Source organism: Symphalangus syndactylus, chromosome 10, assembly GCF_028878055.3.
Source record: "Symphalangus syndactylus isolate Jambi chromosome 10, NHGRI_mSymSyn1-v2.1_pri, whole genome shotgun sequence".
Classification (NCBI taxonomy): Eukaryota; Metazoa; Chordata; class Mammalia; order Primates; family Hylobatidae; genus Symphalangus; species Symphalangus syndactylus.
In genome coordinates this window covers 59,161,896-59,189,257 of record NC_072432.2, presented here as the reverse complement: position 1 = coordinate 59,189,257, position 27,362 = coordinate 59,161,896, and the positions used below count along the sequence as shown (strand labels likewise).

Here is a 27,362-nt window from a genome sequence, read left to right as displayed (position 1 = left end):
GGATAAATGAATAGATCATTTAATTATGCTTCTCTTTATGAATAGGAGGTAATTTTATCTTACCATTTACTAAATACTTAAATGTACTAAGGACACAGCTGGGTAATCAAACAACTAGACTAGTAACTCCTCTAGATGTTATGTTTGGATGTATTAGAAACTGATTCAGTTTGCCACATTTTTCAACAATACACTGGATTGATGGATTAACATAAAATAAATAGTGAATATGATTGAGAAATTTTATGTAACTCTGCTTCAAAGGATTCATCTGTGCTAAATATTATCAGAATCACATTTAGGGTTTGGCAAGTAACCTGATCTCCACGAACCTCAAAGTTCGGATTTCTTTGTATTTCTTCTCTCTTTGGTGAAAATGTCATGTGGTTAGAATAATACAATGACATGATTAGGGATGAAGTAAGGGGAGAAGAAAAATTCTAAAAAGATTTGTGGGCCTGTATTCAATGGACATTAGTCTCCTATTCCCCAGCTCATTAGGGTGACAGAGATGGGACTGACTGGGAGGGAGCACTATGGCTTGGCAGTGACCACTTGGCAAATGGTCACTGCCAAGCCATAGTGCCCCCATACAGTCTCTCAGATCACGTCTCTTTGTCTGATTTGTCCCTACCTCACTGTCAATCTTGATATCCATTTTCACCACTGTGCAAAACCACTGTGCAGTGCATTGTAAGCACTTACAATATATTGTTGACCTACTACATGCGGGACAGTTCTCCAGGTGGCCTTGGACCCACCCAGTTCTCCCTCCTTTTTTGTGTGTAGTTCTCAAGAGAAACTGTAGAATGTTCTGGGAATGCAACATCCTGAGATAAGGAGGTGCTGACCTGAACAGTCCATTGTGCCAGTCCCCTCTATAAATAGAAAGTCACTTTAGCCCAGCATGTCATACTGTCCCTATGGTATAAAACCCAAGGCAGGCTGCCTGTTGGCGGTCCCTCGGCTGTAGTGCAAGTGGGGCACATACTGATGAGATTTTATCTTCCCCAGGCAGCTTTCCTGAGCCTTGAGGGGACAGGCTCGTCATGAATCCTAGGCTTTTTTTTTTTTTTCTCTTGCTGCTTATCTGTAAGTAATAAATCCACTTATGTAACTTGTTGTATGTGTGGGCGTTCTGTCTCACTGGACTCAGACAAATTGGTAGCCAGTGCACAGTGAACCGGCTTCACACACATTTCCGTGATTTAATTTGTGCCTGTGTATATGTAAATAAATGTCTTTGACGGTGGAGGTAGTAGTCATGGTGCTGGCAGGGCAATGTGGGAAGGACAGTGTGACACTAGAGGCTTCACTCTGCTCTTTACCCAGGAGTGGCTAGTTTAGTCAGTTCTGCTCGCCACCACTCAGGCTGCCTGTCGGTGGGGGAATGACAGTTTTGTCTTCTTTCGTTTTAACTTCTTTATGATAGTCCTCCCTTCTGCAAATAGATAAATAGATTTTTTAAAAAGACACGTTGACTGCTGTAATAAGCCCTATGCTTTTTTTCCATCAGAATTTCCCACATTAGCTTGGGGTGTTGCTGATGTTTTCTTATTTTACATGAGTTTTTTGTTTTTTTTTTTTTTGAGTCTCACTCTGTCGCCCAGGCTGTAGTACAGTGGTGCGATCTCAGCTCACTTCAACCTCTACCTCCCAGGTTCAAGTAATTCTCCTGCCTTAGCCTCCTGAGTAGCTGGGATTACAGGCACCTGCCACCATGCCTGGCTTATTTATTTATTTATTTTGTATTTCTAGTAGAGACAGGGTTTCACCATGTTGGCCAGGCTGGTCTTGAACTCCTGACCTCAGGTGATCCACCCGCCTCGGCCTCCCAAAGTGTTGGGATTACAGGCATGAGCCACTGTGCCTGGCTTTAGATGACTATTTTACTGCTATGGATTAAAATAGAAGGAAATGTGAATTGCTATGGATTAAAATAGAAGGGCATATTTGGGGGTTCACTTATGAGTTATATGACTTTTTGTTTTTTGTTGATGTGACTATTTTCTTTCTCTTGACCTCTCCTCTTTTGCCTTTCTCAAAATAGTCACATACTAAACATGAACGCTCTTTCTTAGTGTTGGTACCGTGATATACCTGACCAGTTCTGCAAGAGAAGAAAAGCGCATGATGCAGAACAGTTTCTCCTAGCAAGTGAGGTGGAAGTTCTTCGTACTGTCTTCTTTTTATTTGAACATAGTTATTTTTTCAAAAAAGGGTTTAAGTACTAATTATATGTGTCAGTGATTTTCCTTTATAGTGGATGGTTTAACACATGTTATGGCATAGCTGAAAGAAGAATCTAAATCTTTTTCAGAATCATAGTAAAGGAATGGTTTATTATTGAAGATCTAGAATATACTATTTTTAGCAATTGCTGGTATGGTAACACTTTTCCTTATTGCCTACAATTGGCACAAACTTTAAATTACAAACTCAGGCAGGCAAAAGATATAACTATTTTTCTAAAGCTTGCTTAACTTCTGTTACAGCTTGAACTGTGTTAAATATCTACCTCTCCCCATCCCCCTACCCCTGGCAAATTGATGTCCACCTAGAATCTGTGACTGTGACCTTATCTGAAAATGGAGACTTTGTGGAGGTAATCAAGTTAAGGCGAGGTCAAACTGGGTGAGGGTGTGCCCTAATAAGAACAGGGAATTTGGACACAGACACACAAGGGAGACAACCATGAGAGGATGGAGGCAGAGATTGGAGAGATTCATCTACAAGTCAAGGAATACAAAGGAATTCTGACAACCACCAGAAACTGGAAGAGGCAAGGAAAGTTTTTTGTTTTTTTTTTCCCAGAGACTTCAGAGGGAGCATGGCCCTGCCGACAACTTCAGACTCCCCATCTCCAGAACTGTGAGAGGATAAGTTTCTGTTGCTTGAAGCTACCCAGTTTGTGGTAATTTGTGTGGCAGCCCTGGGAAACTAATACAGAGTCCTTTTTTAAATTAGAGTGGCAGACAGTTAATCTTATTTGATTTGGAGAATCCTTTCTCTTTCCCTAGAGTTGCGTTAAGTAGCAGTAAGATGTGATGTTGGGGCAGGGCCCACAAATTCTTAACATCACTAAGCTATCCTGGTGTCCCTGAGCATCCCTCACTTGATTCACCATCAGTGCTCTTCCCTGGATGCTGCACAGATGGCCTTTGCTCCCATTGATGTGGCCCCTTCTGGTCTGCTATTTTCTCCACTATTTCCAGATCACTCTTGAGTGATCAGGAATTATTCCGCTGCTCCCATGTCATACTGTGGTTTATATAGATAGATTCTGCAACTATCTCTTGTCTGGAATATTGACATCTCCCAGTCCCAGCACTTTACTAGGACAATGGATTGCAAGTTGTCTCTGCTTTTGAACCCCACAAACCTATCTGGGGGTGTTGCCACCTCTTCAGGACTTGATCCAAGGAATGGCTCTGGGTTTGTTGTTGATGCATATTCTCCTTATTTCCTCTCTGACTCTGTTCCCACCACTCTGGCCAAACAATGTTTTTCTAGCCTTGTTTTGAAGGTAGGGTGGGGGAGTGGCAAATTCTTGCCTACTCATAACATTTTCTCTAAGATCCTTTGTCTGTGTCTTGATTCTTTTCTCTTCCCTTAACATCCTAAATCAACAGTTCTCAACTGGAGCTCATTTAGCAATGTCTAGACATTTTTGGTTGTCACATCTAGAGAGCTGAGGGGTTTTATTGACATCTAGTGGGTTGTGGCCAAGGATGCTGCTAAATATCCTACAGTGCACAGGACAGACCCTTATAACAAATAATTATTGGCTCAAAATGTCATTAGTGCCACTGTTGAGAAACAAGCCTAGATCCTTGAAACAAAAAGAGTCTGAAAGATATGTCTTTTTCACTTTGCTTTCTGCCATCATAAATTCCTTTTTTTGTGGCAATGAACACAGAATATTCTGCTTTGCAATGGGGAGAGTTAATGGTGAATAGAAATTCACCTTACATCAGAATTGTTCTGATTCTTCTAGGAAAGGATATTTTAAAATCCTTTCAACTTCCTATGTCACGTAAATACATTCTTTATATTAAAATATAAAACAGAGCATTAGCAGTTACGGGGACTTCTGAATTGGCTAGAAAGCCAAATCATCTAATTTGGCAGGGGACAAAAAATCCACTTTAGAGTTTAAACCATTTTGGTTGACGATCTAGAGAGCTCATGTGACTTAAGCAAGTGCATGATTTAGCGAATTCATGCCAGGCTTGAGAAGAATGCGTAAATGTGGGTTGCAGTCTTACTTCTCTTACCAGCTGCTTGAGTAGGCAACTTCATTTATCTGGGCCTAATTTTTCTCTTGTGATAGAGGTTTACTCTAGATTATTTCTGAAATTAAAAAATGTCATTGAATTTTTTCCTAGGATAGGACCAGATTCTGAGCAGAAATAATTTTTCATATACAGACTCAAAATGTACTATATAAAATCATCTTTTTTCACAACATTCCTTAGAAATTATTTGTTGGATTGCAGTTGTCCAGCAAAAGTTGTTCTTTTCTTTTTCTGTGCTCCCTTAATTAGGGCAAAGGCTAAGCTGCTACAGTAAGGCCACCCACCAACACAGTGACAACAAACAAACAAACAAAAAATGAGGCTACACCACATCTCTCAGACTCCCTTGCATCAGGCGTGATTAAGTTTTCACCAATTGAATGTGAGGAGAAGTGAGGTGTCTAAACCCTGCTCCCAGTCCTGAAGGCAGTGGAAGTGCCTCTTTCATGTGTTCCCTTTTCCTCCAGCTGAACTCCAGGCTTCAACTGTGCAGGTAACGTGATGCCCAAGGGGGTGGAACAAGATGAAAGGAGTCTGAAACCCTAATGACAAAATGGAGCAGAGCCACCCCACCAAATTGGATTGCTTTCCTCAGAGCTGTTTGAGAAGAGATACAGACTTTTGTTTTTAAAGTATGGTTCGGTGTCTTTATTTTAGCTGGTTAGCCTTTGGCCCTAATAAATCAAGGAATTCTTCATGTAATGGTTAAAACAACAAACTTAAAAAAATGCATTTTTGTTATACTCAGTATGAGGCCTGATGTTTCCCTGCCTCACTGTCATTCTTGATATCCATTTTCACCACTGTGCAAAAACCACTGTGCAGTGCATTGTAAGCACTTAAAAAATATTTGTTGACCTACCACATGCAGGACAGTTCTCCAGGTGGCCTTGTATCCACCCAGTTCTCCCTCCTTTTTGTCTGTAGTTCTCAAGAGAAACTGTAGAATGTGCTGGGCATGCAACATCCTGAGATAAGGAGGGACTGACCTGAAAGGCCCAGGCTTTGTGCCAGTCACTTCTATGTTGTCTTCTAATATCTCATTACTAAAATATAAGTGATTTTTTTTTAAGAGACAGGGTCTTGCTCTGTTGCCCAGGCTGGAGTGTAGTGATCCGATCACCACACATGGCTAATGTTTTAATTTTTAATTTTTTTACCTGTTGCCCAGGCTAGTTTCAAACTCCTGGCCTCAAGCAGTCCTCCTGCCTCAGCCTCCCTAAGCACTGGGATTACAAGCACGAGTCACTGTGCCCTGCCATAAGTGAAATATTTAAAGTAAGAAGAGGATGTGAACAAGTTTTGGTCCATCTTGTTCACAATCTCTTCTTTTCTCTGTACTATTTTCTCTTGTAATTTCTGTACTAAACAGCAATCCTCATAATCTACTCCAAGTTGGCATTTGTTGTTTTCAGGGATGACCAATGCTCCCAGGATGATGAGTTTCTATAATCTAAATGTGATGGCTCACATTTTAGACTTAAAGTATTGTATTTCACACTGTGTTGTTCCTCTTACAGCTCTTTCTATTTCATTGCTTTGCTGGAATGTAGGGTATATGGCTCTCTTCACATGTGTCTAGATACAATTGCCTATTGTGGTCACTTGAAAAGAATACTTGGGAAACTCTTCCCTTTAGGGTGCAGAAGGTAGAAGCAGTGGTAGAAGTGGATGGTGGTTTAGATCGTCTTGGTTTTTACTGAGAAGGAAGCCATTTCTTGCCAGAGTTCTGCTCAAAAATCACTGCTTGCTTTCTAGCAAGTGTTCTCTCTATTGTTACAGCCACTCATCTGTAAATTATAGCAGTAGTGATTATTAAGTATCATTTCAGATATCAACCAAATTCTGTGAACTATTTGTGTGTTAAATGAAATATCATTTGTTTTAACTATGCAAATAGAAACTATTTCTTTACAATAAGTATTAATTTAATTATCAGATCATGAATAAGAGAAAGACTGTAAATTGAATACCCGATTTTATATATGTTTAAATGTGGACAAATAGGTTAATCATTCTCCTGTTAATTTTTTTTCTCTCTTAAAAGGCAAAGGTGATTAGCTGATCTGTGATCTGAAGGGAAATGACTTTGATCATCTTATCAATCTTTCCATTTAGCTTTCTTTAAATGGACCCATCTTATATAGTTGGCTTGGTACTATTTGCAATATACTTGCTATTTGAAATCAAAATTCTTCCAAGGTGACTAAGGAAATTTGGGTTAGAATGTTAGTTCAATGACTTTTTTCTCAATTGCCTGGTGAAATAACTTTACCTCAAAATTTTAAATTGGTCTTTTGGAAAGAAAACTTGTTTGCACATTTTAATCTTGATATTGGTTCATGCAGGCCTATATATTTTTCAAGGGGCAAAAATCCAAACTTTAAATCCATAACCCAAGTTTAAATCCATACTTCCTTGCTGTGACTTCACTTGGATTTGAATAGGAGGCCCACCTTTCTTCTGTTGTTTTAAAGAGGCAGTTGTGGATGGTTTCCCGGGAAGAAAATCCCCAACAGAGAACTTTTTGAAGAGTTGTTGCATTTGCTCTGTATGCTCTCTGTGTTTTGATACACTGAGCAAGGAATGTTGATGAGACATGAGGCAGAACAGCTTGTTCCTCCACAGCTATTTTGACTTTGCAATGCTGGCAATAGTAAAAAAAAAAAAAAAAAAAAAAAAGAAAAAAGAAAAAAAAGTTTAGTGTGTTAACTAAGCAAACACATGGGGCTTGGAAGAAGGCTAGGGAACAGCTAGGCTATTCTTGGTATCCAAAACCCTATTGCTTAGGAACTTTTAATTCCAGTTTCTGAATGCGTAGTACTTGGAGTTCTGCATTTCTCTAGATGTCCTTTGTCTCTGGGAGTGTTAACAGGAACAAATGGTGTTGCTAACGAAGTAAAATTGTGTTTGTGTTCAATAATTAGATTTTAGTACAAGGAAGATGACTTAGAAGAATAGACACCTCAAAGGATTCAGAATGTCACTGTGAAAACCAAATTAATTAAGAGAAATACTCATACTACTTCAGGTATTGATGAGTATGGATTATCCTGAAAAAATGAAAATATCAAAGATGGAAGTTTGTTATATTAGGGGTACTGTAAGGCATTTTAGAAGAATGTGGATTATAAACTTGAGTTTTGTGAGTTGTTGTTGCAGTTTGTCACAGAAGTGCCAGCATGCCAGCTCTGAGCCAATGCTTTAGGAGGCATGGAAAGTTTCCATTGGCCTCTCTTATGCTCCTACCATCTGCCATGAGAAGGACACACCATAGTTAGCAACAGCTCCTTTTGCCTGAGTCCCAGGATCAGAGATACAGGAAACCAACCTGAATTTGAGCCAAGCTGAGCCTAATTGAGCCCAGCTAATCCACTGCTGACCTGAGGACCTCTGAGGGAGAAGTAGAAGTGAATACTTTTTTTGTTTTAAGCCATGGAGATTTGGCAGTTGTTTGTTATGCAGCAAAACCTGACTAATACACCTTTATTAGAGGTCTCTAATTACAGGTTGTTGACATGTGAGGACCAGAGTATATATGACCCAGATCTTAGGTCCTGCTTTAGATTCCCTCAGCAGGTTTGTTTCTCAGCCCATGCTGTCAATGGTTTGGCAGTGATACTTGCTGTCACTGGGCAGTAGCTACAGGGCAGTCAGGTTTACTGGCTACAATTCAGAATTTCTTATTCCTCCCATCACTTTTTTAGACTTTTGAACTTTTAATTCCAGTTTATGAATGCATAGTTGAAATTCACTGTGATGAAATTGCATAGTACTTGGTGTGGCGACTGACATCTTAAGTGGTCACCAGAAGAGCTAGATGACACAACTCAGAAGTGTGATGGTATTAATTCCCATGGAGCAATATTTGACTAATGGGAAACTGAAGATGGGAGGAAGAAAGCAAATACCTCTCTCCCCTTCTTACTCCTTCCCATGCACTATTCCAATTACAGATACACAAAGCTCATTTGAAGTCCTGTATGGCCAAGCAGGTGCTTTTGCTGAGTGATCCGCTATGCCTGTTTATGGCTCATTGGGAAGCAGTGACCAGCAGGGTAATAGCATTTTACATGGCTTTCCATCCTTCTTTGCTACATCTCCCTTTCCCCTCCTGGTTCGTACAACCCAAAGGAAGCATCAACACTTAATTCTTGATTCAGGCTCTGTTTTCTAGAGAACCTAAGCTAAGGCCTTGACCTAGACCATCATGTCAAGGTGAAGATGATGAAACTGATGGTTAGGATTATGTCAACTAATACCTACTGATGCCCACTGACTGTGTATCAAGCAATGTATTGAGTGTTTTGAATTCATTTTATTTAATATTCATTACAACTCATGAACTGTGTAGTATTATTAGCTCATTATATAGATGTTTGAAAATTTGCCAGGATCACATAGCAAGTAAGTGGAGCCAGGATAGAAACCCAAATATTTCTGATATCATATCTTATGAGTAAACCACTGAGTAAACCACTAAATAAATTGCAGAATAGGTCACCGGGTGCCCAGTTTCAATGTGTGCCTGATACAGTGTACTTCACATAGCATACATTCAATATGGAGTTTTGATTTAATAAATAATTTATTAGTCTTCTATTAATAATATTCTGGTAATGCTGGGTGCAATGGCTCAGGCCTATAATCCCAGCACTTTGGGAAGCAAAGGTGGGAGGATTGCTTGAGTCCAGGAGATCAAGCCCAGCCTGGCCAACATAGACAGACCCTGTCTCTACAAAAAAAAAAATTTTAAATAACATTTTGGTAAACCTAGAGTTATTCTACTTAGGACTCATGGTTTGTCAATTAAAAAAATTAGAGTAAAAAAGCCATATTTAACCATAAAACCTATTCTAAGTTAGAAGACTATTTAGAATTTTTGGGGGCTAGAGAGATACCATAAAATTATCTTTGTATATTGTTTGAAAATAGTCTATTTGAACCTGATGGATTTAGGATAAAGGCATATCTATTACAGTAGGAATTTTTTTTGTTTTTGTTTTTTTGTTTTTTTTTTACAGCTTTATTATTATTATTATTATTATTATTATTATACTTTAAGTTTTAGGGTACATGTGCACAATGTGCAGGTTTGTTACATATGTATCCATGTGCCATGTTGGTGTGCTGCACCCATTAACTCGTCATTTAGCATTAGGTGCGGTGGGGGGAGGGGGGAGGGACAGCATTAGGAGATATACCTAATGTTTTGTTTTGTTTTTAAAAAACCATCCTTGTTGCTTTATGGAGGCAGATGATTATGTAGAAAAGCAGTGAACTAAGAATAAGTGGACCTCAATTCAGTCCTTGAGTTTTGATTTTGTGAAAGTCAGTCTGGGCTTGGGATTCAGATACAACATCTGTAAAATGCAAAATTGGTTGAAGAATATTTCCAGCTCTGACTAACATCTGTGATTTTCCTGAAGTTACTAGGACTTTCTATCCAGATGGTATCTGAAGAGACAGTTGCAGCTACACTTTTGATGATATGTTATGCTCTTTCCCTCTTCTAAGACTTCCCTTTATCTGTTTCTTAGTTTGGCAGATTACGTGTTAAGATTCATTTCAAATACTTTTTTTTTGGTTTTTAAATTTGTGAACCTCCTTTGACATTCTTAGGCAATTTCCTACTTTTTACCCATAGTATAGCTTTATATACCTATGCTGTAATTTTTACTCCATCATTTTGTGATTATTTGTATATATGTTTCTCACTATACTGTGGACATTTAAAAAACCACAACTAAGTATTTATTATACTTTAAGAAGGGAATCAATTGCGGTAGTGTTATAGAAGCTATATATATTTTTCCTAATGCCTTATGTGTTCATAGACTCTAGGTACAAACACTTTGATCATCAAATTCCACTTTTTGCCTCTAAAAATATACTAGCTCATGTGCACGAAGAGACTTGTGTAAGTTTCTTTATTGTAGCAGTGTTCGAATTATTTTATTAACTGGGACTACAGACACATGCCACCATGCCTGGCTGGTTTTTTTTTTGTTTTGATTTTTTGTTGTTGTTGTTAGAGATGGGATTTCACCATGTTACCCAGGCTGGTCTTGAACTCCTGAGCTCAACTAATCTGCCCACCTTGGCCTTCCAAAGTACTGGAATTACAGGTGCGAGCCACCATGCATGGCCTGTTTTCATTTTAATAGCCCAAATGACATATAATTGAATGTATTACTTTACTACAACTGCTATAACAAAGTACCACAGACCGAGTAGCTTAAACATACAATTTATTTATTCACCTTTCTGGAAGCTAAAATTCAGTTGAAGGTATCAGCAGGATTGATTTCTTCTGAGGCCTCTCTCCTGGGCTTGCAGATGGCCACCTTCTTGCTGTGTCCCTACATGGTCATCCTGTGGTCTGTGTCTTAATCTTCTCTTCCAAAACAACAACAACAACAAAATTCCAGTTTTATTGGATAAGGGTCCACCAATATGACCTTATTTTACCTCAATTCTCTCTTGAAAGGTCTTATCTTGAAATATAGTAACAATCTGATGTAACGGTGGGTAAAACTTCAACATATGAATTTTGGAGGATACAATTAAGTTCATAACATTGACCTACCATAAAATGCACATAAAGTGTACAGTGTGATGTTCTGAGATATACATACATCTACAAAACTATCACAGTCAAGATAATGAATATGTCCATTGTCCTTTCACATTTTCCATGGCCTCTTTGTCATCCCTTCCTTTAGCTTTTCCCTACCTTCCTCAATTCCTATGCAATCATTGATCTGCTTTTGATCACTGTATATTAGTTTGTATTTTCTAGAATGTAATACACATGGAATCATATAGATTATACTCATTTTGTTATTCAGCCTAATTATTTTGAGGCTTAGCTATAATGTAGCACATACCAATAACTTAATTCATTTTTGTTGCTGAGTAATATTCCATTGTATGGGTATGCCATAGTTTCTTTATCCATTCATTTGTTTATGGACATTTGGGTTCTTTCCAGTTTGGGCCGTTAAAAATAAAGCTGCTATGGACATTTATGTACAGGTCTTATGTGGACATATTCTTTTATTTCTCTTGGGTAAATACCCAATAGTAAAATGGCTGGATTTTGTGGTAACCTTAAACAAAAGTCTACTGTTTTTCAAAGTAGTTGTAGTATTTTATTATTTAATTTACAAATCTATATCTTAAATGACAAATACAAATTGTACACATTTATGGAATACAATGTGATCTTTTGATAGATGTATAGATTGTGGAATTATTACATCAAGCTTGTTAACATATCTATCACCTCACATGCTTTTTTTTTGTGGTAAGAACAGTTAAAATCTCTTTCAGCAATTTCAAGTTTATATTATTATTAACTATAGTCTCCATGTTGTGTAATCATTCTCCAAAATTTACTTCTCCTGTCTAACTGAAACTTTTTACTCTTTGACCGACATCTCCACATTGTCCCCACATTCGCAAGCCCCTGGTAACCATCTTTCAATTCTCTGCTTCTATGAGTTCAACTCTTTTAGATTCCACATAAAAGTAAGATCATACAGTATTTGTCTTTCTGCGCATGGCTTATTACACTTAGCATAATATCCTCCAGATTTATCTATGTTGTCACAAATGATTAGATTTCCTTTTTTAAGGCTGAATACTATTCCACTGTGTATATCTATACTACATTTTATTTATTCCCATTAATAGACACTTAGGTGGATTCCATGTCTTGAAATTGTGAATAATCTGCAATGAACATAGAAGTACAGATATCTCACTGACTTACTGATTTCATTTCCTCTGGATATATACCCAGAAGTAGGATTGCTGGATCATGTGGTTGTTTTATTTTTAATTTGTTGATTAACATCTATGCTGTTTCCTCCAGTGACCATAGGTTATACTATTTTGTAATTCTGCCATCAAGTGTATGAGAGTTCCAGTTCTCCTATATCTTTACCGATACTTGGTATGGTCAATTTCTACTTATTTGTTTGTTTATTCATATTTAAAATTTTATCCATTTACAAAGGTATGAAGGGGCATCTCATTGTGGTTCCAATTTCCATTTCCATAATGACTAATGATGTTGAGACTCTTTTCATGTGTTTATTTGCCACTCATTATCTTTTTTGCTGAAGTGTCTGTTCAAATCTTTTGTCCTTTAAAAATTGGGTTATTTCTCCAAGACTGCGCCACTGCACTCCAGCCTGGACGACAGAGCGAGACTCCGTCTCAAAAAAAAAAAAAAAAATTGGGTTATTTCTTTTGAATATAGTGATTCAATTTATTTTGAATCATTATGTATTCTGGATACTAGTTTTTTTAAAAATCATAGAAATCATTTGGAAATATATTCTTCCATCCTGTGGCTTATTTTCTCATTCTATTAGCAGTATCTTTTGAAGAACAGTACATTTAATTTTGATAAGGTCCAATTTGTCAGTTTGTTCTTTCATAGATTATTTTTGTTATATCTGAAAAATCTGCCTATCATAAGGTCACAAAAGTTATTCTCCTATTTTACAAAGAAGTTTTGTCATTTTATTTTCAGTTAAGTCAATGATTCATTTTAATTTTTGCATGTGGCACAAGGGGCAGATTCAAGTTTCTTTTTTGCATGTGGTTATCCAGTTGCTCCAGCATTGTTTTTGAAAAGACTACCCTTTCTCTATTAGATTTGCTTTGCATTCTTGTGGAAAATATTTGCTCATGTATGTGTGGGGGTCTCTTTCTTTCTTTTCTCTCTTTCTCTCTTTCCTTTCTTTTTTCTTCTTCTTTTTTTTTTTTTGAGACAGAGTCTCTCCCTGTCGCCCAAGCTGGAGTGCAGTGGTGCAGTCTTGGCTCACTGCAGCCTCTGCCTCCCGGGTTCAAGTGATTCTCCTGCCTCAGCCTCCTGAGTAGCTGAGATTACAGGCATGTGTCACCATGCCTGGCTAATTTTTCTTTTTTTGTATTTTTAGTAAAGATGGGGTTTCACCATTGGCCAGGCTGGTCTTGAACTCCTGACCTCAGATGATCCTCCCACCTCGGCCTCCCAAAGTGCTGGGATTACAGGCATGAGCCACTGTGCACGGCCAGGTCTATTTCTTCATTGATCTACTGGTGTATGTTACAAGTACTACATTTACTTGATTACTTACAAGAAGTCTTGAATCAAATAGTGTTAACCCCCCAACTTGTTTGTTCTTTCTTAAAGTTGCTATTGTTTCTTGCCACTGAGCTAAAGAATAGTTGCTGTTGACTATTTTAGGTTCTTTGCATTTTCATATGTGTTTTGTTGATTTCTATAAAAGTCCTCCTGGGATTTTGATTGGAATTTGCTGGAATCTGTAGAATAATTTGGGAAGAAATGACATCTTTAAAATATTGAGTAATTTTTATATATCACTGGCTAATTAATATATCTATTTATTTTGTTTTTTCTTTTTTTTTTTTTTTTGAGACGGAGTCTCGCTCTGTCGCCCAGGCTGGAGTGCAGTGGCACAATCTCGGCTCACTGCAAGCTCCGCCTCCCGAGTTCACACCATTCTCCTGCCTCAGCCTCTCTGAGTAGCTGGGACTACAGGCGCCCGCCACCATGCCCAGCTAATTTTTTGTATTTTTAGTAGAGACGGGGTTTCACCATGGTCTCGATCTCCTGACCTCGTGATCTGCCCGCCTCGGCCTCCCAAAGTGCTGGGATTACAAGCGTGAGCCACCGCGCCCGGCCTTATTTTGTTTTTTCTTTATTTTTTCTCAACAATGTTTTAGGATTTCTGTTTATAGGTTTTCCACATCTTTTATGTAAATTATCCCTATTTTATATATTTTTATGTTATCATTAGTGACATTTAAAACATTCAATTTCCAATAACTTGTTGCTAGTATATAGAAATTCAGTTGATTTTATATGCCAATCTTGTATCCCAAAATCTTGCTAAGCTTACTTATTAGTACAAGCAGCTTTTATTCTCGATTCCATCACATTTCTATACAAATGATCATCTTGTCTGTGAATAAAGACAGTTTTATTTCTTCTTTTTTGATTTCTGTGCTTATTTATTTTTCTTTTCTTTTTTTATTGTACTAGCTGAAACTTTCAGGACAAAGTTGAATAGAAGTGGTGGGAGTAGAAATTCTTGTCTTGTTCTGGTCTTTTATCTTTCAGTGTAATACATTTTCATAGGTGCTTTTCTTTGGTTGAGAAAATTCTCTACAGTTTCTTTTTCACTGGGTCATTTTATGAGGAATGGATGTTGGATTTTGCCAAATGGTTTGTTGTGCCTATTTTATGTGCCTATTATGTACACGTTGAAGAATTTCTTTCTTTTTTTTTTTTTTTTTTTTTTGTTTTGAGACGGAGTCTCGTTCTGTCACCCAGGCTGGAGTGCAGTGGTGCAATCTCGGCTCACTGCAAGCTCCGCCTCCTGGGTTCACGCCATTCTCCTGCCTCAGCCTCCCGAGTAGCTGGAACTACAGGCGCCCGCCACCACACCTGTCTAATTTTTTGTATTTTTAGGAGAGACGGGGTTTCACTGTGTTAGCCAGGATGGTCTCGAACTCCTGACCTCGTGATCCGCCTGCCTCAGCCTCCCAAAGTGCTGGGATTACAGGTGTAAGCCACCACGCCTGGCCCTGAAGAATTTCTTTTAGCATTTCTCGTGTAGGTCTCCTGGAAAAAAAATCTGATTTTCGGAGAAGGGTATGAAAATGTCTTTATTTTTCATTTTTGTAGGATATAGGACTATGCTACAATTTTATGTAGAATCTATTTAGAATCCTATACAGAATTCTAGATTAACATGTTTTACTTTCATCTCTTTAAAGATGTCATTCCATTGTTTTGGCCTTCATTGTTTCTGAAGAGAAATCAGACATAATTTTTATCATTGTTTTCTTCTGTGTAATGTTTCTTTTTTCTCTGACTGCTTTTAAGATTTTTGTGTCATCTTTGGCTATCAACAGAGTGAGTATGGTGTGCCTAGTTCTGTTTTTGTGTTTATCCTCTTTTGGGGTTACTATGATTCTTGATGCTGAGATTTGATATTTTTAATCAATTTTGAGAAATTCTTGGCCATTATGTTTTCAAGGATTTCTTCTGACTCATTTTCTATCTCTCATGGATGCAATTACATATTTACTAGGCTACTTAATATTTTCCTAGAGATCATAGACGCGATTTTTTCACTCATTCCCCCTTTTATTTATTTATTTATTTTTGGGTAATTGACCTGTCCTCAGGTATACTGCTGCTTTTTGCTGCTGCTAATAGGCTACTGTTGTGTTTTATGGCCTGTTAGACTCCTAATACGTATTCTCTTTTGATGACAGTGTATTTTAAAAACAAATTTTGACATTTCAGTTTGGTTTCTTTTTATATCTTTCATTATTCTGCTGAAATTCTCTATATATTCATGCATGCTCTCCACCTTTTCCACTGAATTATTTGACATATATATCATAGTTATGCTGAAGTTACCCCCTGATAAATCTAACATCTGTGCTTTCTAGAGTCTCAGCCTGTTGACTGTTTTCTCATTTGATTATTGCTCACATTTTTTCTCTGTGTGTCTCAGAATTTTTTACTGTATGTTGGACATTGTGAGAAAAATAGTAGAGACTGAGAAAATTAATATTTATTTACCCTAGAAAAGTACATACTTTTTTTTTGTTAGACCTTGGCTTGGGAAAGTTGAGGAAATCTGTTGTATATTTGAGGTATGTGGGATTATTTCAGCTTTAGTTGGATTAGTTTACCACTGACTTCAAATGTTTTGTTTTTTTTTGTTGTTTTTTTGTTTTTTTTTTTGAGACGGAGTCTCGCTCTGTCACCCAGGCTGGAGTGCAGTGGCGCGATCTCGGCTCACTGCAAGCTCCGCCTTCCGGGTTCACGCCATTCTCCTGCCTCAGCCTCTCTGAGTAGCTGGGACTACAGGCGCCTGCCACCACCCCCGGCTAATTTTTTTGTATTTTTAGTAGAGACGGGGTTTCACCGTGTTTTGAAAACAGAATAAGGTCTTTTCTATCACTAGGGCTTGTGATCTGAGCGCTGGCAAGATTTCAGAGATCTCTGTGTGCTCCCAGACTGTTTTGGTTGCTAGGGAGTTCTTTTTCCTTTCCTGTTTCTGACTTTATTAATCCCAGGAGGTCTCTCTTCTTTTTGCTCCGCTGCTTCAAGCCTTTGGCATCCAGTGCCTTGTACTTAATGAAGGTTTGCAACACTCTGAGGAACTGTTCTCAGTTCTTCTGCCTTATTTCTGGCCTCCGTTGCCACTGTTTTGACCTAGTGAAGGCCTAGACTTTCTCAGACAGATTTCTTTTAACTCTTCTGCCCTGACTCCAGTCTTCACTGGGATGCTGCCTTGCACTTAGGGAAGGTTCATATGCCTCAAGGATCTCTCTCTCAGATTTCTTGACTTTCCCTCAGTCTTCAGTGTAGTCCTCCTCTGTGCCTGGTGAAGATCTGGGGTAAAGTGCTGGAAGGTGAGTATAGCTTGATGGTGTGGATGGGTTCCTTGGGACCCCAGCATGTCAAGCCAGTTCACACACAGGTCTTCATAGTTGTCTAAGATTCATGTAGTTTCTCATTTTCTTTTCTGTGGTAGATTCTGTTTCCTGCTACACCACCAGGGATGAAAAAATTCACTGGTCTCCTCTTTTATAGAATGGGATCATAACTGTACCGATTTTAGTTAAGTTAGCTTTATTAGTGTTCTCAGCTTTTTTAATGGGATAAAAAGCAATGATATAATGGATTATCTGACTTTTCCTTTAGTATTAGGTTTGCCCAATCATCTCCATGATTTCTAAATTCCAAACTTCTTGAATAAATAAAATTTAAAAGAAAACATTGTACTAAAGTCAAAAGAAGGGTTTTAAGGCATAGTTCTACTTTTTACTGTCTGTGTATCCTTGGATAAACTACTTCTCTGAAATTGTATTGCTTGCTTTTTCAGCTTGTTGAGTCCTTCATAAATTTAAGGGTTGGAATATGTCTCTCAGACAGAAATTGATAGAGCTTTGCAAGTCTTCAGATGTATTCAAGTTTGGTAAACACTGGGTTAGGCCATGGATAAAAGATTGGTCTTTGTGTGTTCATAAGAAAACCTGGATAGGAAGCTCTTCTTCTTACAGAAAGCCTCGATTGAGAAGTAAAGCTGGGACCATTAGTCCGTGTTCTGCATTGAAATAATGGTAGCCATGCCTAGATTGATTTAAGATACCTGTCTTGACACAGGTAATAGTCACATCAAGGGGAAGAGCAACAGGCAGAACTCTTGGCTTTGTGTGAGAGCCCAAGGAAAGGGCCTGAGAGAGTACACACTTACTGTCTCAAAGTGTAGTGTTAATGTGAGGTGTCGGGAAAAAGGTCTTGGGTGTGTGTGTGTCTGCATAATATATGTGTGGAAAACTCTCAGTGCTGGTCCTTTGAGATATGTCTGTGAAAACTCTTTCAATTAACAAAAATAACCAACATTAATTGAATACTTTTTATCTGCCAGTCACTGTTCCAAGTTCTCTACAAAAGGTAATTCTTTAGTCCTTATAGTAATACTGTAGTGGTGCTGATACTATTTTTATCTTCATTTTTCAGATGAGGAAGCTAAATCACGTAAAAGTTAAGAAACAGCTCAGCGTTTCACAGCTAGTAAGTAACAGAGATGGGCTTGAGACCCAGATTGGCAGGATCCAGGTCTTGTGCTCGTAACGACTCTGCTATGATGCCTCCCTTGAAAGCAACTTAGTGCTTTCGTTGTTGTTTTTGTTATTGTTATTCTTACTATTATTTTGTACCTCCTTGGTGGATAGTGGCTGTGAATTTGTAGTTGTTGGTGTGTTTCTTCTGGAGCTTAAGTTCATGCCTCCTCTATTGTTAGCCAGAGTTTTTGTTACCTTTGAAATAATTGCTGAATCAACAAATCACATGTTACATTGCTGCTGCTCGAATGGCTATCTTTTAGAATTAGCACTCTTCTTTCTGAATCTGATGCCACAGCCTTTTGAACTTAAGGTATGTGGATGTGTCAGTAAAGGGGCTGTGGTAGCCGTTGTGACAGCAGCTCCAATGGTGGTGACCATAGAGAATGTGGCAGAGCTGTGAATGAGATGAAGAGATTTAGTGATGGCAGAGGAAATTTTGGGATTTTACAACTTTCTTCCTCCAAAAACTATTTGAAAGCAGATATGAGGAGTGGGAAATACAGAAACAATTCCAGCCTTTGTGCACCTTACAGCATAATGAGTGATGTTCACAGCTGATAAATAATAATAGCAAATACCTGTATAGAACTTACTATGTACTGGACACTTTCCCAAATATTTTACATGTGTTATCTCACATGTTCCACTCAATAATCTCAGAAGATGGAACTCTGATCTCTAGTTTGCAGTTGAGGAAACTGAGGCAAAGCAAGGTTAAGGAGCTTGCTCAAGATCCCACAACCAGTAGGTGACAGAACTGATATTTGAACCTAGGAAGATTGGCTTGAGGATCTGACACTTAAACACTATCCTATTCTGCTAATAAATAATGACTCAGTTGGCAACTGTGGTAAGAGCTACAGAGACAATGAGAAGATGAGGGGGATTGGGCTGAGTCTGGAGGGTTTGGGAAGACTTGCCTGATGAAGTGATGAGGAGTGATGAAAAAGTCAGCCAGGTGAAGGGGCTTGTGTATATGTGCATGTGCCTGTGTTCCTGTGCCCATGCATGTGACATGGTCAGGGAGACACATTTTCAGGACTTGTGTAACACATCTCTGTAAACAGCTTCAAAATAAAATATCAATTTGTGATTCTTATAATGGAAATTTACTTCATACACAACTTTCAGCCACTGTTTTGTAGCATAATTCAAAGTGATGCTGTCTTTGTATATGGCTTTAAGACAGTTTTTGAGCACATATCTCTGTGTGTCTGTGTCCTGCTTTATGGGCAGTAAGAAGCTTGGGAATCCTGGAAAGCGGAATTCACATTCCAGCTTTTTAGCCCTGGTCATTGCTCAGTTATTTGGGGTTGTGTTCTCTGTTTATTGATTAATAGAAAATGCATTAAAAGTGCATAAAATAGAAAAATTACTCCCAATCAGTGCAAACGTCCGTATATCTGAAGGCTTCTATTGCAGGTGCCTGGTAATCATCAGAACCCCTCTGGTGAGACCACCAGGTTATTTCTGGGCTCCATCCCAGAGTTAATGGTTCCTCAAAAAGGAAGCTTTTGTTTACTATAAGCAAAACCAAATAGAATTAGGAGGGCCATGGATTCAAGAAATCTAAAGACAGGGCTGAGAAATTAAGTGAGAAGGAGAAGACAGAGGAAGATCTAAGCATTCCGATTACTCCTCTGCCCAACTTAGTTGTGTTCTAACATTTAAAAAAAAGAGATTAACTGGGAAGCAAATAGAAATTAGACTATTTATTAGCAAGCCTTTAGCAGTTTCTCATCAAGTGACACATTTGGTGTTTAGTGTTCCTAATGAGTTGCACTGGGGTTATTTTTACACTTTTGGGCATCTGTGGAGTGGTAAATGTGTTCCTAAATATTGGATATACTTACAATAAAATTTGTTTATATAAATTTACTTGGTACCAGATTCAGACTAGTTTTGTTTTAATCAGGGTTTAGAATTATACATGACTTTCATCTCTCTTCACCTTTATCCTCGTTAATCAAGAGCTGACTATATCAGGTATCTGCACTTGAGTGGACACACTGGATCTCTTTGAATTTTGGTTTTCAAATGACTTTAATCCCTTTTTTCTTTCCTCCCTCCATTCCTTCCTTCCCTTTTTACTTACTGCCTTCCTTTCTTCCTTCCTGGCAGTGGAGCAGAAGATAAGGAAACCAAGTCTCAGGTTTGCTACTCAGAGGCTGGTGAGCTTGACTTGATCTTTCTCCTCCATAGTTTTCTTGCTGGTAAAATGAGAGAATTCATTAAATAGATCCCCTAAGAGCCCTGCAAGTTATAAAAGTCTACATTTTCATTTTTTTGATTCTTGAGTTATACATGAAAATATTTGACAGTACTTTAAGTTAAATAGTTTCAGTTTTTGCCTGTTTAAAAGAAGGTTGTAGGCCTAGCTCTCCACCCCTCTAAACCTGGGAAAGGATTCCCACAAATAAAGCTTCACCAAATTTATAGCCTGCCAGCTGAGTTAGCAGAAACCAGGCAGCTGAGTGGATGAGCTTCTATTAGCACAATGGTGTTTGGTTATGCAGCTGAGTGGATGAGCTTCTATTAGCACAGTGTTGTTTGATTATGCAGCTGCAGAACTGGGGAGAAAAGCCTGAGCCAATATTTATGAGGTGCGACTGTGACCTGAACTTTAGAACTAGTTCTCCTGGAGAATGCAGGTAATTATTTTTCATTTCCTTGGAAAAATAAATAGCTATGTAAGGTAGGCTGAAAAATGGCCCCCCAAAGATGTCCATGTTCTAATCTCGGAATCTGCAAATATGTTAATCTACGTAACAAAAGGAATTTTGCAGATGTGATAAAGGGTTTGAGATGGGAGGTGATCTTTTATTTTATTTATTTATTTATTTTTATTATACTTTAAGTTTTAGGGTACATGTACACAACGTGCAGGTTAGTTACATATGTATACATGTGCCATGTTGGTGTGCTGCACCCAGTAACTCGTCATTTAACATTAGGTATATCTCCAAATGCTATCCCTCCCCCCTCCCGCCACCACACAACAGGCCCCGGTGTGTGATGTTCCCCTTCCTGTGTCCATGTGTTCTCATTGTTCAATTCCCACCTATGAGTGAGAACATGCGGTGTTTGGTTTTTTGTCCTTGTGATAGTTTGCTGAGAATGATGGTTTCCAGCTTCATCCATGTCCCTACAAAGGACATGAACTCATCATTTTTTATGGCTGCATAGTATCCATGGTGTATATGTGCCACATTTTCTTAATCCAGTCTATCATTGTTGAACATTTGGCTTGGTTCCAACTCTTTGCTATTGTGAATAGTGCCCCAATAAACATATGTGTGCATGTGTCTTTATAGCAGCATGATTTATAGTCCTTTGGGTATATACCCAGTAATGGGATGGCTGGGTCAAATGGTATTTCTAGTTCTAGATCCCTGAGGAATTGCCACACTGACTTCTACAATGGTTGAACGAGTTTACAGTCCTACCAACAGTGTAAAAGTGTTCCTATTTCTCCACATCCTGTCCAGCACCTGTTGTTTCCTGACTTTTTAATGATTGCCATTCTAAGTGGTGTGAGATGGTATCTCATTGTGGTTTTGATTTGCATTTCTCTGATGCCCAGTGATGATGAGCATTTTTTCATGTGTCTTTTGGCTGCATAAATGTCTTCTTTTGAGAAGTGTCTGTCCATATCCTTTACCCACTTTTTGATGGGGTTGTTTGTTTTTTTCTTGTAAATTTGTTTGAGTTCATTGTAGATTCTGGATATTAGCCCTTTGTCAGATGAGTAGATTGCAAAAATTTTCTCCCATTTTGTAGATTGCCTGTTCACTCTGATGGTAGTTTCTTTTGCTGTGCAGGAGCTGTTTAGTTTAATGAGATCCCATTTGTCAATTTTGGCTTTTGTTGCCATTGCTTTTGGTGTTTTAGACATGAAGTCCTTGCCCATGCCTGTGTCCTGAATGGCATTGCCTAGGTTTTCTTCTAGGGTTTTTATGGTTTTAGGTCTAACATGTAAGTCTTTAATCCATCTTGACTTAATTTTTGTGTAAGGTGTAAGGGAGGGATCCAGTTTCAGCTTTCTACATATGGCTAGCCGGTTTTCCCAGCACCATTTATTAAATAGGGAATCCTTTCCCCATTGCTTGTTTTTGTCAGGTTTGTCAAAGATCAGATGGTTGTAGATATGCGGCATTATTTCTGAGGGCTCTGTTCTGTTCCATTGGTCTATATCTCTGTTTTGGTACCAGTACCGTGCTGTTTTGGTTACTGTAGCCTTGTAGTATAGTTTGAAGTCAGGTAGCATGATGCCTCCAGCTTTGTTCTTTTGACTTAGGATTGACTTAGCAATGCGGGCTCTTTTTTGGTTCCATATGAACTTTAAAGTATTTTTTCCATTTCTGTGAAGAAAGTCATTGGTAGCTTGATGGAGATGGCATTGAATCTATAAATTACCTTGGGCAGTATGGCAATTTTCACAATATTGATTCTTCCTACCTATGAGCATGGAATGTTCTTCCATTTGTTTGTATCCTCTTTTATTTCATTGAGCAGTGGTTTGTAGTTCTCCTTGAAGAGGGCCTTCACATCCCTTGTAAGTTGGATTCCTAGGTATTTTATTCTCTTTGAAGCAATTGTGAATGGGAGTTCACTCATGATTTGTCTCACTGTTTGTCTGTGATTGGTGTATAAGAATGCTTGTGATTTTTGCACATTGATTTTGTATCCTGAGACTTTGCTGAAGTTGCCTATCAGCTTAAGGAGATTTTGGGCTGAGACAATGGAGTTTTCTAGATATACAATCATGTCATCTGCAAACAGGGACAATTTGACTTCCTCTTTTCCTAATTGAATACCCTTTATTTCCTTCTCCTGCCTGATTGCCCTGGCCAGAACTTCCAACACTATGTTGAATAGGAGTGGTGAGAGAGGGCATCCCTGTCTTTTGCCAGTTTTCAAAGGGAATGCTTCCAGTTTTTGGCCATTCAGTATGATATTGGCTGTGGGTTGTCGTAGATAGCTCTTATTATTTTGAGATACATCCCATCAATACCTAATTTATTGAGAGTTTTTAGCATGAAGTGTTGTTGAATTTTGTCAAAGGCCTTTTTTGCATCTATTGAAATAATCGTATGGTTTTTGTCATTGGTTCTGTTTATATGCTGGATTATGTTTATTGATTTGCGTATGTTGAACCAGCCTTGTATCCCAGGGATGAAGCCCACATGATCATGGTGTATAAGCTTTTTGATGTGCTGCTGGATTTGGTTTGCCAGTATTTTGTTGAGGATTTTTGCATCGATGTTCATCAGGGATATTGGTCTAAAATTATCTTTTTTTTGTTGTGTCTCTGCCAGCCTTTGGTAACAGGATGATGCTGGCCTCATAAAATGAGTTAGGGAGGATTCCTTCTTTTTCTATTGATTGGAATAGTTTCAGAAGGAATGGTATCAGCTCCTCCTTGTACATCTGGTAGAATTTGGCTGTGAATCCATCTGGTCCTGGACTTTTTTTGGTTGGTAAGCTATTAATTATTGCCTCAATTTCAGAGCCTGTTATTGGTCTATTCAGAGATTCAACTACTTCCTGGTTTAGTCTTCGGAGGGTGTATGTGTCAAGGAATTTATCCATTTCTTCTAGATTTTCTAGTTTATTTGCATAGAGGTGTTTGTAGTATTCTCTGATGGTAGTTTGTATTTCTGTGGGATCGGTGGTGATATCCCCTTTTTCGTTTTTTATTGCGTCTATTTGATTCTTCTCTCTTTTCTTCTTTATTAGTCTTGCTAGCAGTCTATCAATTTTGTTGATCTTTTCAAAAAACTGGCTCCTGGATTCATTGGTTTTTTGAAGGGTTTTTTGTGTCTCTATTTCCTTCAGTTCTGCTCTGATCTTAGTTATTTCTTGCCTTCTGTTAGCTTTTGAATGTGTTTGCTCTTGCTTCTCTAGTTCTTTTAATTGTGACGTTAGGGTGTCAATTTTAGATCTTTCCTGCTTTCTCTTGTGGGCATTTAGTGCTATAAATTTCCCCCTACACACTGCTTTGAATGTGTCCCGGAGATTCTGATATGTTGTGTCTTTGTTCTTGTTGGTTTCAAAGAACATATTTATTTCTGCCTTCATTTCGTTATGTACCCAGTAGTCATTCAGGAGGAGGTTGTTCAGTTTCCATGTAGTTGAGCAGTTTTGAGTGAGTTTCTTAATCCTGAGTTCTAGTTTGTTTGCACTGTGGTCTGAGAGACAGTTTGTTATAATTTCTGTTCTTTTACATTTGCTGAGGAGTGCTTTACTTCCAACTATGTGGTCAATTTTGGAATAAGTGTGGTGTGGTGCTGAGAAGAATGTACATTCTGTTGATTTAGGGTGGAGAGTTCTGTAGATGTCTATTAGGTCCGCTTGGTGCAGAGCTGAGTTCAATTCCTGGATATCCTTATTAACTTTCTGTCTTGTTGATCTGTCTAATGTTGACAGTGGGGTGTTAAAATCTCCCATTATTATTGTGTGGGAGTCTAACTCTCTTTATAGGTCTCTAAGGACTTGCTTTATGAATCTGGGTGCTCCTGTATTGGGTGCATATATATTTAGGATAGTTAGCTCTTCTTGTTGAATTGATCCCTTTACCATTATGTAATGGTCTTCTTTGTCTCTTTTGATCTTTGTTGGTTTAAAGTCTGTTTTATCAGAGACTAGGATTGCAACCCTGCCTTTTTTTGTTTTCCATTTGGTTGGTAGATATTCCTCCATCCCTTTATTTTGAGCCTATGTGTGTCTCTGCACGTGAGATGGGTTTCCTGAATACAGCACACTGATGGGTCTTGACTCTTTATCCAATTTGCCAGTCTGTGTCTTTTAATTGGAGCATTTAGCCCATTTACATTTAAGGTTAATATTGTTATGTGTGAATTTGATCCTATCATTATGATGTTAGCTGGTTATTTTGCTCATTAGTTGATGCAGTTTCTTCCTAGCCTCAATGATCTTTACAATTTGGCATGATTTTGCAGTGGCTCGTACTGGTTGTTCCTTTCGATGTTTAGTGCTTCCTTCAGGAGCTCTTTTAGGGCAGGCCTGGTGGTGACAAAATCTCTCAGCATTTGCTTGTCTGTAAAAGATTTTATTTCTCCTTCACTTATGAAGCTTAGTTTGGCTGGATATGAAATTCTGGGCTGAAAATTCTTTTCTTTAAGAATGTTGAATATTGGCTCCCACCCTCTTCTGGCTTGTAGAGTTTCTGCCGAGAGATCAACTGTTAGTCTGATGGGCTTCCCTTTGTGGGTAACCCGACCTTTCTCTCTGGCTGCCCTTAACATTTTTTCCTTCGTTTCGACTTTGGTGAATCTGACAATTATGTGTCTTGGAGTTGCTCTTCTCGAGGAGTATCTTTGTGGCGTTCTCTGTATTTCCTGAATCTGAATGTTGGCCTGCCTTGCTAGATTGGGGAAGTTCTCCTGGATAATATCCTACAGAGTGTTTTCCAACTTGGTTCCATTCTCCCTGTCACTTTCAGGTACACCAATCAGATGTAGATTTGGTCTTTTCACATAGTTCCATATTTCTTGGAAGCTTTGTCCATTTCTTTTTATTCTTTTTTCTCTAAACTTCTCTTCTCACTTCATTTCATTCATTTCATCTTCCATCACTGATACCCTTTCCTCCAGTTGATTGAATCGGCTACTGAGGCTTGTGTATTCGTCACATAGTTCTCGTGCCTTGGTTTTCAGCTCCATCAGGTCCTTTAAGGACTTCTCTGCATTGGTTATTCTAGTTAGCCATTCATCTAATTTTTTTTCAAGGTTGTTAACTTCTTTGCCATGGGTTCGAACTTCCTCCTTTAGCTTGGAGTAGTTTGGTCGTCTGAAGCCTTCTTCTCTCAGCTCATCAAAGTCATTTCTCCGTCCAGCTTTGTTCCATTGCTGGTGAGGAGCTGTGTTCCTTTGGAAGAGGAGGGGCACTCTTGATTTTTAGAGTTTCCAGTTTTTCTGCTCTGTTTCTTCCCCATCTTTGTGGTCTTATCTACCTTTGGTCTTTGATGATGGTGACATACAGATGGGGTTTTGGTATGGATGCCTTTCTGTTTGTTAGTTTTCCTTCTAACAGTCAGGACCCTCAGGTGCAGGTCTGTGGGAGTTTGCTGGATGTCCACTCCAGACCCTGTTTGCCTGGGTATCAGCAGTGGAGGCTGCAGAACAGCAGATATTGGTGAACAGCAAATATTGCTGTCTGATTGTTCCTCTGGAAGTTTTGTCTCAGAGGAGTACCCAGCCATGTGAGGTGTGAGTGTGCCCCTACTGGGGGATACTTCCCAGTTAGGCTACTCAGGGGTCAGGGACCCACTTGAGGAGGCAATCTGTCCGTTCTCAGATCTCCAGATGCGTGCTAGGAGTACCACTACTCTCTTCAAAGCTGTCAGACAGGGACATTTAAGTCTGCAGAGGATTTTGCTGCCTTTTGTTTGGCAATGCCCTGCCCCCAGAGGTGGAGTCTACAGAGGCAGGCAGGCAGGCTTCCTTGAACTACAGTGGGCTCCACCCAGTTCGAGCTTCCCAGCTGCTTTGTTTACCTACTCAAGCCTTGGCAATGGCGGGCACCCCTCCCCCAGCCTCACTGCTGCCTTGCAGTTTGATCTCAGACTGCTGTGCTAGCAATGAGCGAGGCTCTGTGGGCGTAGGACCCTCTGAGCCAGGCGCGAGATATAATCTCCACGTGTGCCCTTTGCTAAGACCGTTCGAAAAGCACAGTATTAGAGTGGGAGTGACCCAATTTTCCAGGTGCCATCTGTGACCCCTTTCTTTGACTAGGAAAGGGAATTCCCTGACCCCTTGCGCTTCCCAGGTGAGACAATGCCTCACCCTGCTTCGGGTCACGCTCGGTGCGCTGCACCCACTCTCCTGCACCCACTTTCCAACACTCCCCAGTGAGATGAACCCAGTACCTCAGTTGGAACTGCAGAAATCACCTGTCTTCTGCATCGCTCATGCTGGGAGCTGTACACTGGAGCTGTTCCTATTCGGCCATCTTGTCTCCACCCTGGGAGGTTATCTTTTATACTAGGGAGACAGGAGAGTCAGAGTAAGGGAGACAGACTTTTGAGGATGCTACACTGCTGGCCTTGAAGATGAGGGGTGGGGCCATGATTCAAGGAGTGTGGGCAGCTTTTAGAAGCTAGAAAAGGTAAGCTGAACTCTCTTCTGGGGCCTCCAGAAGGAACTCAGCCTTGCCAACACCTTTATTTTAGCCTGTAAGGCATATTTCAGACTTTTGAACTACATAATTGTGAGATAATAAGTTTGCATTGTTCTGAGCCACTACATTTGTGGAAATTTGGTATAGCAGTGATAGGAAGCAAATGCACAATTGCTACCGAGGTAAAAACTCTACATTTTGAAACATTTATTATTTCTCCAAATAAGTCTGGATGAACAACTCTAAGGA

General features: G+C 39.0%; 1 protein-coding gene across 4 annotated transcripts in view; it reads left to right on the top strand.

Annotated features, from left to right (window-relative positions):
* Nucleotides 1–27,362, top strand: part of LOC134731522 (uncharacterized) — a 357,298-nt gene that overhangs the window by 16,991 nt on the left and 312,945 nt on the right. The window contains exon 4 of one of the 4 annotated variants that reach the window (XM_063610344.1): nt 17,866–17,919. The exons of 2 other annotated variants lie outside the window; for them this stretch is intronic. In XM_063610344.1, the coding sequence (XP_063466414.1) occupies nt 17,866–17,919 (54 nt within the window). Of the gene's footprint in view, nt 1–16,430; nt 16,755–17,865; nt 17,920–27,362 lie in introns of those variants that run through there. One more of the 4 variants, XM_063610343.1, reaches the window with a different exon arrangement.